The sequence below is a fragment of the Sebastes fasciatus genome, chromosome 8, assembly GCF_043250625.1.
Source record: "Sebastes fasciatus isolate fSebFas1 chromosome 8, fSebFas1.pri, whole genome shotgun sequence".
Classification (NCBI taxonomy): domain Eukaryota; kingdom Metazoa; phylum Chordata; class Actinopteri; order Perciformes; family Sebastidae; genus Sebastes; species Sebastes fasciatus.
The window spans coordinates 35,799,664-35,814,663 of NC_133802.1; the positions used below are offsets into that span (position 1 = coordinate 35,799,664).

The 15,000-nt window shown below is 48.9% G+C and overlaps 1 protein-coding gene across 2 annotated transcripts in view; it reads right to left on the reverse strand.

Annotated features, from left to right (window-relative positions):
* The window catches only part of ccm2l (CCM2 like scaffold protein), a 20,625-nt gene extending 7,157 nt beyond the window's left edge, over window positions 1-13,468 (reverse strand). The window contains exons 1-8 of one of the 2 annotated variants that reach the window (XM_074645238.1): window positions 13,198-13,468; window positions 11,879-12,046; window positions 11,720-11,803; window positions 10,184-10,367; window positions 8,886-9,613; window positions 7,540-7,669; window positions 6,641-6,704; window positions 4,989-5,148 (exon numbers count right to left, since the gene is read on the reverse strand). In XM_074645238.1, coding sequence (XP_074501339.1) covers window positions 4,989-5,148; window positions 6,641-6,704; window positions 7,540-7,669; window positions 8,886-9,613; window positions 10,184-10,367; window positions 11,720-11,803; window positions 11,879-12,046; window positions 13,198-13,227 — 1,548 coding nt within the window. In that variant the 5' untranslated portion in view covers window positions 13,228-13,468. The remainder of the gene's footprint in view (window positions 1-4,988; window positions 5,149-6,640; window positions 6,705-7,539; window positions 7,670-8,885; window positions 9,614-10,183; window positions 10,368-11,719; window positions 11,804-11,878; window positions 12,047-13,197) is intronic. The other variant, XM_074645239.1, reaches the window with a different exon arrangement.
* Between the last annotated feature and the right edge of the window lie 1,532 nt (window positions 13,469-15,000).

The window sequence follows — 15,000 nt, forward strand, 5'->3', positions numbered from 1 at the left end:
CCACTGTCTGTGAGAATGGCTAGAATTGCAGAGATAGGTGGTGATACTGGGCTGGCCCCTGCTAGTGGGCCTGCAGACCCAACAACATCTAAGAGACGCAGGGCGGTCTCACGTGGTCCACCAAAAAAACTCAAAAGAGTGGACACTTTAGCTCTCAAAGTCGGCAGTCTGTCTTCAGAGTTTGCCCAGATTAAAGAGCTCCTGTTCAATCTCCAGCCTGTTAATAGGAGGCCAGTTACCGGTGGTGACTCCGCCACAAGGGACTCGCCTTGTCAGGATGATGATGATGATGATGATGATGTACTATCAACTGCAGCCTCCTGCAGTTTGTTTACAGACATGGGGCAGGACGTGGATAGAGCCACAGCCTCTCAAGCCTCTGATGCCTTTTCTCAAGGATCTGATGGCGGATCATTACATGGATCAGCAGCTGGCCATGCCACAATGAAGCCAGCAATTCGGATGGCTTTAGCACGCATGGGGCTGGACGAAGCGCCGGTTAAAGCAGCTCGGTCAAGTGCCTTTTTCAGGCAAACGCCACAGTCCACTGCCTTTCAGTCCCTCCTTCTAAGCCCTATATTGAAGAGCTCCAGAGGTGCTGGGCAGACCCTAAGTTGTTTTCCCATCACACCAGTGATTGCAGAAACTTGGCTGCCATGCAGGAGGCAGGTAGCTATGGGTTAGACCGTATGGGCCCAGTCGAGCCTGCCATTGCCTCTTTAATAGTATCCCCAGATGAGGCTCTCAGAACTGATGCCCGCTGTCCCCGTCCTCAGTGTCGACTGACCGATGATCTCCTTGCAAGGAGTTATAACATAGCAGCACGAATGGGGCGTATGGGCAATTTATTTTCCCACCTCATCCTGGCTCTGTCTCAGAGCCTGCAGGAAACTGGTACGGACCCCGCAGCTCAGACACTCAGTGATGCATCCCTTCAGGCTTTTGCTTGAAGGGACAGGGAGCTTGGAAGGTTGATGTCAACCATGACGCTGGCACGCCGCCAGGTCTGGCTAGCGCAGTCCCCTCTGGCGGAAGGGTGTCGTCGCACCCTCCGTTCCCTTCCAGTGGTTCCGGGGCAAATGTTTGGGCCGGCTGCTCAGCAGGCACTAGAGCGTAGTGCACAAGCAGATCAAGCCAGGCAGCAGTTTGCTGGCCTGCGGCGGGGCCCAATTCCAAGGCAGAGGGATCTTTTTACACCTGGTCCCAGCCATTCTTATCCACCTGCTCGCCCAGGTGGACGAGCTAGAGCCTCTCGCTATTCTGGGCAATATGATAAGCCGCGGCAGGCTCTTTCCCGGCCGGCTTTTCAGATGCCAAGAGGACCAGCCCCCAGGTGTCGCCCCCCTAAAGGCTTTAGGGGGCGGGGGGGTCAGACCTGAGGCTCGAGGGGCCGGTGTCGGACACTTCTCACAGCAGCACCTCAGCTACTGGGAGAGGGAGACCACAGACCCTTGGGTGGTGTCCACTCTGTCCAAGGGATACACGCTACAGTTCCGATGCCGGCCACCCACTTTCTGCGGGTTCAGAATGTCTGTGGTCACAGATCCTGCAAAATCCCTGGCCCTCAGCCAGGAACTAGTAACCCTCATAGAGAAAGACGCCATAGAGCCTGTAGAGTGGCATACACGGCTCAGTGGGTTTTATTCAGTGTATTTTCTAATTCCGAAGAAGGATGGCGGGTTCCGCCCAATCCTAGACTTAAGAGGGTTGAACAAGTTTTTAAAGGTCCGGCCATTCCGCATGTTGCGGATGACGGATGTTCTCCAGTCAATTGCACAAGGGGCCTGGTTTGTATCAATAGATCTCAAAGATGCCTATTTTCATGTGCCTATTGCCCCCCACCACAGGCAGTTCCTAAGGTTTGCCTTTCGAGGACGGGCTTACCAATTCAAGGTGATGCCTTTCGGTCTCTCACTGGCCCCTCGCATATTTACGAGGTGCGTGACAGCTGCTCTTTCCCCCATGCAAGCCAGGGGTTTGACAATCTTGCCGTACCTAGACGATTGGCTACTCATTTCTCCAACTGCGGAGCACGCAGTCAGAGACACAGCTACGCTCTTAGGTCATGTAAGCCAGCTGGGCCTTACAGTGAACTACACCAAGAGCAATCTTACACCCAGTCTGCGGGTAGATTACCTGGGCATGACACTCGACTCACAGTCAATGAGAGCATTCCTTTCCCCAAAGAGAGTGGAGGCTATTGTGCAACTTATCGGTTGCTTCCAGAGGGGCAGGGTTTTGAAGTACGGCCTTTTTCTCAGGCTGCTGGGCATGCTGACAGCGGCATCCATGGTCATCCCTCTGGGTCTTCTTTCCTTACGGCCCTTTCAAATCTGGGTCAACGGACTCCACTTGGACCCCAAGTGGCACAGGGGCAGGAGCGTGAGAGTGTCCAACTCTTGCTGCCGAACATTGAAGCCGTGGAGGAGCAAGGTGTATCTGACCACGGGGGTTCCTCTGGGGGTAATCCCCTCCCGTCGAGAGGTTGTGGAGACAGATGCCTCACTTTTGGGATGGGGTGCAGTCTGGCAGCGCAGGACCATCAAGGGCCGATGGAGCGTGCAGCAGAGGTTAGAACACATAAATGTGCTCGAGCTCAGAGCAATATATCTGGCACTACGACATTTTCTCCCAGTACTGAAGGACCGGCATGTACTCGTCCGGACAGACAGCACATCAGCGGTATATCATATCAACCATCAGGGAGGTACCAGGTCCAGGCAGAGTCTGCGAGTGTCACAGCAGCTCCTTACGTGGGCATTTCCCCACTTCCTGAGCCTCAGGGCCGTACATCTCCCAGGCGCACAGAACATTGCGGCAGATGTTCTCTCCCGCCAGGGGCCGCCAGAGGGAGAGTGGAGACTCCACCCAGAGGTAGTGGGAGTGATTTGGAGCCGATATGGCAGAGCGGAAGTGGACGTCTTCGCCTCAGAAGCGTCAGCACATTGTCCCCTCTGGTACTCCCTAAGGGAGAGGACCAGCCCTCTGGGGCAGGATGCCCTCGCTCACACTTGGCCAGCATGCCTTCTGTATGCCTTTCCACCGATTCCACTCATTCGTGTGACGCTGGACAGAGTCCAAGTAGGAGGCCACAAACTACTGCTGGTAGCCCCCAACTGGCCAGGCAGGCCGTGGTTTCCAGTGCTCCTGAAACTGGTCAATGGGGAGCCATGGCGTCTCCCAAGGAGACCAGACCTTCTCTCTCAGCTGGAAGGACGCATATGGCATCCGAATCCAGATCGCCTTCAGCTGTGTGTCTGGCCATTGGAAGCCAGGATCCCCTCCTGGCATCCTGTGACCAGTCAGTGATCCACACGGTGTTGAGTTCGAGGGCCCCCTCCACTAGGTCCCTCTACGCTAATCGATGGAAGCTTTTTTCCCAGTGGTGCAAGACAAAAGGTGAGGTACCAGAGAGTTGCTCAGTGGCCATTATTCTGCGTTTCCTACAGTCGTTGTTGGATGGTGGCAGATGTGCATCAACTTTGAAAGTATATGCAGCTGCCATTTCAGTGGGGCACTTGAGGGTGGACAACCAGACAGTGGGGTCACACTATCTGGTTAGTCAGTTCTTGAAGGGCGCACAGAGGCTTAGACCATCAAGAGTCACTGTAGTGCCATCATGGGACTTGAAATTAGTGTTAAGGGTTCTGTGTCGACCCCCGTTTGAACTGTTGGAACAGGCAGAACTGAGGTGGTTGTCTGCCAAGACAGCATTTCTGCTTGCCATCACATCAGCGAAGCGAGTGGGTGAACTTCACGCCCTATCAGTGAGCGAGATGTGCATACGTTGGTACCCAGATGGTTCAGGGGTTACTCTCCTACCAAATCCATCCTTCATGCCAAAGAGGGTGCCTCCCTCGCATGTAAACCAAGCCATTGAATTGGCGACATTCAGTCAGCCAGGTTCATCTGAGGGGCCAGAAGAACCGTCAGTGCTACTGTGCCCGGTTCGGGCACTCAAAGCATATGTGGAGGCCACTGCCAACTTACGTAAAACTGACCAACTTTTTGTTTGCTATGGGGGCTGTAAGAAGGGCGAACCCCTATCAAAACAGAGACTATCTAATTGGATTGTGGATGTGATTCTACATGCTTATAGGTCAGAGGGCTTGCCTCTACCTAGTAATGTGAAGTGCCACTCTACTCGGAGTGTGTCCACATCTTGGGCAGCCTTGAAAGGAGTCTCTCTGCAAGACATCTGTGCTGCGGCGACCTGGGAGTCTTCATGTACCTTTGGTCGCTATTACCATGTTAATGTGGCTGCTCCGCACGCTGTGGCAACAGCCGTCCTATCAACGGCTTCCATTCCTTAGTGCGGTAAGCATTCCTCGTGACTTTGCTGGTATAAGTCATCCAGTGCTAAAGCACCATCCTCTGGCGGTCAGTAAGAATGAAATAGAACGTGAGTTACGGATGTAACTACGGTTCTATGAATTCTGGATGACCGCCAGAGTTGTCTGTCACTCGGAATCTGGGCGAGAAGATTCTGAAGGAACAGATTGCGTGATGACGTAGGGGTTTTATACTGGGGCATGCGCCATACGTCATCACATGGTCACAGGTGACTTTGTTGGTATAATTACTCGACCTGCGCATATGCGAGATGGAGATATCCAGTGCTAAAGCACCGTCCTCTGGCGGTCATCCAGAATTCATAGAACCGTAGTTACATCCGTAACTCACGTTTTGGTGCTTCATTGGAGTTTGTGTTGGAGTCTGAGTCTGAACAGCGGAGACACACGAGAGACCATGAGACACCGACCAGCAAGGATTTATACCTGGTCGGTCCCTTTAAATAAAGTTCTGAATGTGCATCACATATCACGGATACAGTTTACAGGCGTGATGTGACAGAACGCCGACCAGTACGCCACTGGATTCAACCAGCAGGATACTGGGAGTGAAAACCTTCCTCTGCTCTGTATAAACTGTGTTTACTGTGATACTTGGCGACTGACGCCGTGCACAGTGTGCACACACCCACTCACAGTGATCATGTAGTCCTGCATCAGCAGCAGGGCGGGGTTACCGTCTCCTCCGTCAGCGGCTGAAGACAGACTACGACGAGAGTCCTGCAGCGAGACGGACGAACTGTCGCTGTACGTCTCGCTGTAGTAGAGCTCAAAGGCATCCTGGGAACAGCCGTCACTGAGAGACAGGAGGACAGAGAGGGACATCATGGACACTAGGACTGGGACGATTCACCTATCTACTGATCAATACTATCCCCATACCTGGGTACCTGGAGGCAGATTAGAGACATACTGTGATTGTTGTTAACTTGTTGACCTCTAGACCATGAAGGGAACCAGATGAATCAGACACTTCTAGTGACTTTGACTTTGTGAAATCTCTAAATGAATCCAGTAAAATGTTTGATCTTCAGCATGTATGTAGTCAGAGATGTCCTGAAGTCAAATAGATCAGGATCATTGGCAGGAATTATTGATTACATTTATTATCCAGCAACCCAGAAATCAAAGCATAAAGACATTTCCCTCACAGATTAGTGGGATTTTCTTTTTAATTTATAAGGGCCATGTAATGTTTTATACTTCTGGTGAATATAATCCATCAATCTGATTTCCATAGATGTATTTAGTATCTACTACTTCCTCTAACTTCTCCAAGGTGGTCTCTAGCTCTCCCGTCAGCTCCGTTCTCTTTATCCATCCATGGTCAGCTCCATCGGGGCCGTTTCAATGCAGAGAACACAAATGTCAGTATCTGGGTGCTCTACAGTCGTAGCGTCGGCCCGTTTGACCACGGAGACGAGAGCGACGACCGGCTCCACCGCCACGTTACCGCCATACCATAACGTTACCTCCATACCATAACGTTACCTCCATACCATAACGTTACCTCCATACCATAACGTTACCTCCATACCATAACGTTACCTCCATACCATAACGTTACCACCATACCATAACGTTACCTCCATACCATAACGTTACCTCCATACCATAACGTTACCTCCATACCATAACGTTACCTCCATACCATAACGTTACCTCCATACCATAACGTTACCACCATACCATAACGTTACCTCCATACCATAACGTTACCGCCATACCATAACGTTACCTCCATACCATAACGTTACCTTCATACCATAACGTTACCTCCATACCATAACGTTACCTCCATACCATAACGTTACCTCCATACCATAACGTTACCACCATACCATAACGTTACCTCCATACCATAACGTTACCGCCATACCATAACGTTACCTCCATACCATAACGTTACCTTCATACCATAACGTTACCTCCATACCATAACGTTTCCTGTCCGTGACAGAGTTAGCATGCAGCTTTAGCTCTGCTCTGTGTAGCTCTGCTTTTCCTGTCAATGTGTGAAACCCAAAGTGTTTCCATCCTTTACTGGATGTGTAGTGTTTACCACGCTGGATTTAACATGGGAGGGTGCAGGTCGTATCCACGACGACCCTCCAACGCTTTAGACTCTCTGAGGTTTGTTTTGGTTGACGGATACGGAACGGATATGACGTCACGTTACTCAGACTACCACAATAAAAGCGGTAACTTCCTTCTACCTCCTCCATAGTGGACTCTGTGTTTATCTGGAGACGTTCCAGCTTCAGTCAGAACCAGATGTTCATACTCACTATGAGCTGCAGCAGCTGAACTCTGGATCATAACCATACGACACGTCGCTCAGACAGCTGTCACCTGGACAGAGACAGACAGAGAGACAGACAGAGACAGAGACAGACAGAGACAGACAGAGAGACAGACAGAGAGACAGAGACGGACAGAGAGACAGAGACAGACAGAGACAGACAGAGACACAGACAGAGAGACAGACAGACAGAGAGACAGACAGAGAGACAGAGACGGACAGAGACAGACAGAGAGACAGAGACAGACAGAGAGACAGACAGACAGAGAGACAGACAGAGAGACAGAGACGGACAGAGACAGACAGAGAGACAGAGACAGACAGAGAGACAGAGAGACAGAGAGACAGAGAGACAGAGACAGACAGAGACACACACAGAGACAGACAGACAGAGACAGACAGACAGACAGAGACCATTAGGTGCAGTCTACTCTTTCTAAGTCTAGAGCCTCGTCAGTGTCTGGACGTAGTTTTGATGATCACTAGATGGACTGCAGGTCTCCTCCCAGTCTGACCAGTGAACATGTTCCAGTTAATCTGATAGAACTGATGATTTTCTGGAGCTTTGACGTGTCAGTGGTGGGAAAAAGGACAGCGGTGTATCGTGACTTGCTGACGTGTGTTCAGGACACTAACCAGTAAATCAGTAGTATGTGATGTGTGTTCCTCCGCTGATAGGATGTGTTGACCTGAACAGGCTTCAGCATCACCAACAGTAGCTGGAACTTAATATTCAACCTGATAAAGTTTCATCAGTGTGAAGCAACAACACTCCTGTGAATGTTTCAGATTTAGAACATGAAAATGAAGAAACAAGAGCTGCTTTTAACGTCCCTACAGACAATCCTCCTCTTTGCTCTACTGCCTTCAGGACGGGTCACTCACTCCTCTCCAGCCAGTAGCGGTCCGGCACGGCGTGATGGAAGCCGGCTCGGTCCACACACTCGATGGTCTGATGGCCGTAAATGATCTGGAACATCTGACAGATCAGAGAGCAGTACTCCTCTGCAGCATCCTGCACACACACACACACACACACACACACACACACACACACACACACACACACACACACACACACACACACACACACACACACTGAGTTAGTCATCACATCAACAATATTTATGAGATCTTGTTAACTCTTAATTCACTTCTGCTGAACGAGTTCTACCATCTCATTAACTACTGACGCCTCTCAGAGCCGCTCGCCGTCTGATACCGACACACTGAGGTCCCTTTAGCGTCTGTAGGAGACGCACCAGCTTTCAGCTTCCAGCTTCCAGTGAACTCACATCAGCATCATTACTAGACGGTCAGAGGAAGTGACGGAGTATAAACAGCAGGAAAGGGAGGAGGTCGGAGGGGATGAATGAGTCAAACAAACACAGGAGACTCAGGAGAACGCTGTTCGTTGACTACACCTGTATATGAACTGGGAAAACAAAGTTCTGAAACTTGTGTTTGGTGGATTATTTCTCTGTTGGTCCAATGCTAATGGTCATTGTGTTCTACAGGGTTGGAAAGCCTGTTTATTCACCTTCACAATGATGTCACACTTGTAAGGATCATGCATTTGTGGGATGAGCAGCACAGCTGATGATGTGGAGAGCGCCCAAGAAAAATTTGCCAAAATGCTCTGCCAAAGGAACATCTGTACTCAGTAAGGACTAGAAGTACCCAAATCCCAATGAGATGTACCACCCAAGGTGGTTGAGAGCAACAGGGCTAAGGTCCTGTTGGACTTCAGATTCCAGACTGACCAGCAGCTGCTGGCTAACCAACCGGACATCGTGGTGGTTGACCAACACCAGAAGAAGGCAGTGGTGAGAGATGTGGCGATACCAGCTGACAGCAACATCAGGAAGAAGGAACATGAACAGGTTGAGAAGTATTAAGGGTTGAAAGAACAGCTGGAACACATGTGGAAGGTCAAAGCCGACGTGGTCCCCGTGGTAGTAGGAGCACTCGGGGCTGTGACCCCCAAACTGGGAGAGTGGCTCCAGCAGAGTCCAGGAACCACATCTGGATCCTCAGTCCAGATGAGAGCAGTCTTAGGAACAGCGAAGATACTGAACCCTCAGACTCCCAAGCCTCTGGTGAAGGACCGAGCTGGAGGAAGACACAGATACCAGATACCTCCCCACGAGGGTGAGGGGGAGATTCCTTCTTTTATTTAGTATATATATATATATATATATATATATATGATGGAGTATGAGGTGACCCACCCTGTTCTCCACAGCCAGGATGACCAGGTTGCAGTAGGCGTCGGGACACGGCGTGGGCTCCAGCGGGTTGTGGTTCCTCCTCTCCCAGCTGCCGTAGCTCTTCCCTCGTTCCCAGCTTCCTGTGCAGGCTTGCCGCCGCTCCCAGCTACCCCCCCCACCACTTCCTCCTCCCCTCCTCTCCCAGCTCCCACCTCCTCCACCACCTCCCCCCCCATGCCTCTTCTCCCAGCTGCCTCCCCCAGCGCCTCCTCCTCCTCCCACCCCCCAGCTCCCGCTCATGGGTCTGGCTCTGCGGTTCTCCCAGCTCCCTCCTGTCTTACGTGTTTGTTGCCTCCTCTCCCAGCTCCCTCCCACTCTCTTCCTCTCTAGACTCCCTCCTCCTCCTCTCTCTCCTCCTCCTCCTCCTCCTCTCTCTCCTCCTCCTCCTCTCTCTCCTCCTCCTCCTCCTCCTCTCTCTCCTCCTCCTCCTCTTCCTCTCTCTCCTCCTCCTCCTCTCTCCCCCCCTCCTCCTCCTCCTCCTCTCTCCATGTTCTGGTTCTTGTCGTGGTTACTCCTGGACAGTGACGGCCTCCAGTCCACTCCACAGATGGTGTGTCGTCGCTCCATCGTGCCCCCTGCGGGCCGAGGGTCGGCGTTGCAGCTCATGGTTTGGCGTCGGCCGTCTACGCCCGTCGTCTTTTTCCTGTCCAGGCTGTCGTCCCCGGCGACCACCGTGTCCACGTTCAGACCTGTGGGATGATGAGGGTGTAAAGATGAAGAAGAGATGCTTCCTAGTTTCATTCACACAAAACCACAAACAAACAGAATGAAAGCTGCGAGCAGCGCTGAGCGAACGGGCCCGCGCCCCTTTGTGCCCGTCTGGCGGGACGCCGTGCTTCTCCGTGACCGTCTGACGCTGTGCTGACGAGCTAGATGGTTTCTCTTGTGTTGCTCTGGAAATGATGTATTGTACCACTTCCTGTGTCCACTATGTGGCGCTAGAGAACATCATAATTATTAAATATCATGTGTAGATCTCACCACGTCACATCAGGCTGACTTCCTGTTGTCAGTAGGTGGCGCTCTGACTATAACTCAGTATGGGTCTGTAGATGTCTTCAGACCATGTAAAGTCTGGACAACAGCTTCCTGCGTCATGAAGAAACATGCAACTCGGCCGCCTCGTCACGGCAACGCCGTTCCACGAAAACCCAAAAGCGTCATAATATACCGTCATGTAATCTGTAATCTGAGAGCATCATTTAAGACTCGTTGCTCTTCAGTAAGTGACGGTGTCTGGTGCTCAGGTGTGTCCTCACCTGTCTTGAGGACCAGCAGGTGCAGGGCGTCGTCCCTCAGGTAGGACGCGGCGGCGATCTCGTGCGTGGGAATCCTCACCAGCAGCTTCTCGTTGTCTCTCCAGGTCAGCAGCAGACAGCGAGCCGACAGACTCAGGATACAGTCCTGATCCACGCTGGTCTTCAGCGGCAGCACCTTCAGCTGCTGCTCACCAACACACAGGGACAACACCTTATTGATTACTAACCTCAGCTACAGTGATTACTGATAGATAAGTTATTGATTACTAACCTCAGCTACAGTGATGACTGATAGATAAGTTATTGATTACTAAGTTATTGATTACTAACCTCAGCTACAGTGATTACTGATAGATAAGTTATTGATTACTAACCTCAGCTACAGTGATTACTGATAGATAAGTTATTGATTACTAACCTCAGCTACAGTGATTACTGATAGATAAGTTATTGATTACTAACCTCAGCTACAGTGATGACTGATAGATAAGTTATTGATTACTAAGTTATTGATTACTAACCTCAGCTACAGTGATTACTGATAGATAAGTTATTGATTACTAAGTTATTGATTACTAACCTCAGCTACAGTGATTACTGATAGATAAGTTATTGATTACTAAGTTATTGATTACTAACCTCAGCTACAGTGATGACTGATAGATAAGTTATTGATTACTAAGTTATTGATTACTAACCTCAGCTACAGTGATTACTGATAGATAAGTTATTGATTACTAACCTCAGCTACAGTGATTACTGATAGATAAGTTATTGATTACTAACCTCAGCTACAGTGATTACTGATAGATAAGTTATTGATTACTAACCTCAGCTACAGTGATGACTGATAGATAAGTTATTGATTACTAAGTTATTGATTACTAACCTCAGCTACAGTGATTACTGATAGATAAGTTATTGATTACTAACCTCAGCTACAGTGATTACTGATAGATAAGTTATTGATTACTAACCTCAGCTACAGTGATTACTGATAGATAAGTTATTGATTACTAACCTCAGCTACAGTGATGACTGATAGATAAGTTATTGATTACTAAGTTATTGATTACTAACCTCAGCTACAGTGATTACTGATAGATAAGTTATTGATTACTAAGTTATTGATTACTAACCTCAGCTACAGTGATTACTGATAGATAAGTTATTGATTACTAAGTTATTGATTACTAACCTCAGCTACAGTGATGACTGATAGATAAGTTATTGATTACTAAGTTATTGATTACTAACCTCAGCTACAGTGATTACTGATAGATAAGTTATTGATTACTAACCTCAGCTACAGTGATTACTGATAGATAAGTTATTGATTACTAACCTCAGCTACAGTGATTACTGATAGATAAGTTATTGATTACTAACCTCAGCTACAGTGATGACTGATAGATAAGTTATTGATTACTAAGTTATTGATTACTAACCTCAGCTACAGTGATTACTGATAGATAAGTTATTGATTACTAACCTCAGCTACAGTGATTACTGATAGATAAGTTATTGATTACTAACCCTGGCGGTGTCCAGGAGTTGCAGCAGCTCGTCTCGGCTGGAGGGGTTCAGTGAAACCGACACCCAGGTCAGGTGACCGAGGAACTGAGGTGAGAGGTGAAAGGTCATAAGGTCAATAAGTATATTTATATTGATATTGTTGTGTATTTGAGGTTTTACCTTGACCTCCTTCTCTATGTAGTCGAAGATGAGTCTCTCAGGGTGGATGAGGTAGTCGGGGGGGTAGAGAGGGACGGTGTGCAGCGGCCGCCGGTAAACGCTGCCTCGATCCACCGGCCTGCGACCGGATTTAGACCAAACCAGCCGCTTGATAGGAGATACAAAACCCTGACGAGAGACGCAGAGACGGACACGAGGACAGACGAGAAGATCAGGAACTCTGGGTTGATTTACTGAGTTGATAACCAGCGTCGTTGGACCGCTTAGTGGGATCTCTGTTAGGCTTAGTGAAGCCAGATGAGGAGAAGATACTCTGGTATGATGAACTCTCTTCATAGTTCAGAGAGCTGGTTGCCTTCACACTGCAGGTTTAAACTTTACGTCCTGCTGCTGCTGAGTCTCTGAGAATGACTGAGTCAGGTTCATTCTGTCCAACTCTCAGCAGTCTCTAGTCTCTCGTTGGTGTTTTGGGTTTCATCTAGTAATGCTCATTTTTCAACGGTTAATTATCCCTAGTTCCCTAGACATCCCTAGTTTCAACTATAGAAGGTGGTTCATTTGTGTGTACATACATGCCTCAGTGTTTGTGTGTGTGTGTGTGTGTGTGTTAATGCAGTACATCCCCTCAGCTGTTCCAACAGTGATTGACAGGTGAGCAGTGATCTCTGACAGCTTCCTGCTGAGACTCACTGTCAACGCACGCACGCACGCACGCACGCACGCACAACACACATACACACTGAATCAGAACAAGGACAGAGTTCAGATTTCTATCAGAAGGAGGCGTGTTCCTGATGAACGTCTCTGAGTTTAACTGTGGAACTCAGACGACGGTTCGATGAGTTCTGTTCCAGAGTTTCTTTGAGGAAACAGGAAAAGGGAAATAATTGTATTTTCTTAATGTACCAACCTGCCCAGATCAGACAGGAAATGACTCAAATAAATATGAAATATCATAGAAGGGGGGGCTTTAAACACGTGTTTACTGCGACAGAAGGAGGGATCTGACAAAGCGTCAGTATGTGGCGGGTTGGGATGAGAACGTGTTGCCAGGTTTGACACCAGTAAGGATCTCCTGTATGACTGATTCATTGCTGATTCATTGGTTTGGTTTGTCTTTGGGAACTGAAATAACATCGACAGCCGGTCGTCAGTATAATCAATATAATAATATATATAATAATATATAATCAATATATTATCAATAATAAAGTCACAATTAACAGTTGGATGATGAAATATGAAAAAATGCTCAGGAGACGTTTCTGGAACAAATCATCAAAATGAAACACGAGACTGAGAGAGGACTGGAGGCCTACCTTCTTTGACTTCTTGGGTTCATAGTCCATCGTGGTTCAGCCCCCCCCCCGGTACCGGTCCTGGTCCTGGTCCTGGTCCTGCTCTTGGTCAGATGAGTCCTGAACGGATCTTTGTGGTTTCAGTTTGTCTTCTCTTGTCTTTGTGTCCGTCTCCACGCTGGCGTTTCCATCGTCTGTCTCGTCTGCTTCGTTCTGGTTCTGTCTCGTTCCTCCAACTGATTGTTCTTTAGAGACCTCACACACACACACACACACACACACACACACACACACACACACACACACACACACACACACACACACACACACAGACACACACAGAAGAGAACAGGAAGCAGAGGAAGTCCACTTCCTGTCCGAGAGGAAACTCCACCAGAGACTGATAAGACCCATTCTCTCTGATTACACGCACGCACGCACGTACGCACGCACGTATGCACGTACGCACGCACGCTGAGTTTGTGGAGCTTGTCAATAATAATCATCTATCTTTCATGTTGTTGATGATAAACTATGAATCAATAACCTTCATTAACGACCTGATGAACAGAAACTGAGACTGGACACATTTATTTATGTATTTTAAACCTTCTCTGACATCGTGGGATGACTTTTAATCTCAACCTACGATTTCTCTCAGCCTTCCTTCAGCCGCCGTAAAGACTCGGTAAAAGTGATCCATGCTGATATTACAGTCTGTCAGTCGTCAGGCTGCTCTCAGACTCTGTTCATAGTTATACAGTAATGCACTATAACTCATATCCTCCAGGTAACTGTGAGCCAGGACAGGTGACGTAGTATCAATAGTGTGTGTGGAGGAGGTCGGGTCTGATGACACCCGACTTTAGTGACCCGTCTGGAACCAGAAGTCCACGTTGAGTTATTGTAACTTCTGTACTTGTTTCTTATTTGAACCTGGATCAGGATCTTTTCCTGATCCAGGTTCAAATAAGTATGTTTGTTACCTGAAATAACGACATTAGTCCCGTATCTCACGTAAGTTGAGTATGGAAGTAACGTAAGAAAACAATGGTAAAATACATCATCATTGACCCCTCCCCCCCCACAGACACACACACACACACACGCACGCACACACACACACACACACACACACACACACACACACACACACACACACACACACACACACACACACACACACACACACACTGACTCTGTGAACTCAAACAAGAGTTTAACACAACATGAGACAATAGTTTATAATCTGGTCATCTCTCAGGAACAACACAGAGAGGGAGAACTGCTGCTGTCTGAGCTGAAACATCATCAGTTACACAGAAATGTTTCATTTCTCCTTAAATCACCGTCGGCGACGTCGTCTCTGATTCAACCTCAGAAACTAGAAACTAGAAACTAGAGCAGCAAATACAGAAGATCAGCTGCAGAGAGACGCTCTGACCACACAGAGGCAGCACTGTGATGAACACTGACTGGAGGAGAGGAGGAGAGGAGAGGAGAGGAGAGGAGAGGAGAGGAGAGGAGGAGAGGAGGAGAGGAGGAGAGGAGGAGGAGAGGAGGAAAGGAGGAGAGGAGAGGAGAGGAGAGGAGAGGAGAGGAGAGGAGGAGAGGAGGAGAGGAAGGAGAGGAGGAGAGAGGAGAGAGGAGAGGAGGAGAGGAAGGAGAGGAGAGGAGGAAAGGAGAGGAGGAGAGGAGGAGAGGAGGAGAGGAAGGAGAGGAGGAGAGGAGGGAAGAGAGGAGGAGAGGAGGAGAGGAGAGGAGAGAGGAGAGAGGAGAGAGGAGAGTAGGAGAGGAAGGAGAGGAGAGGAGGAGGAGAGGAGA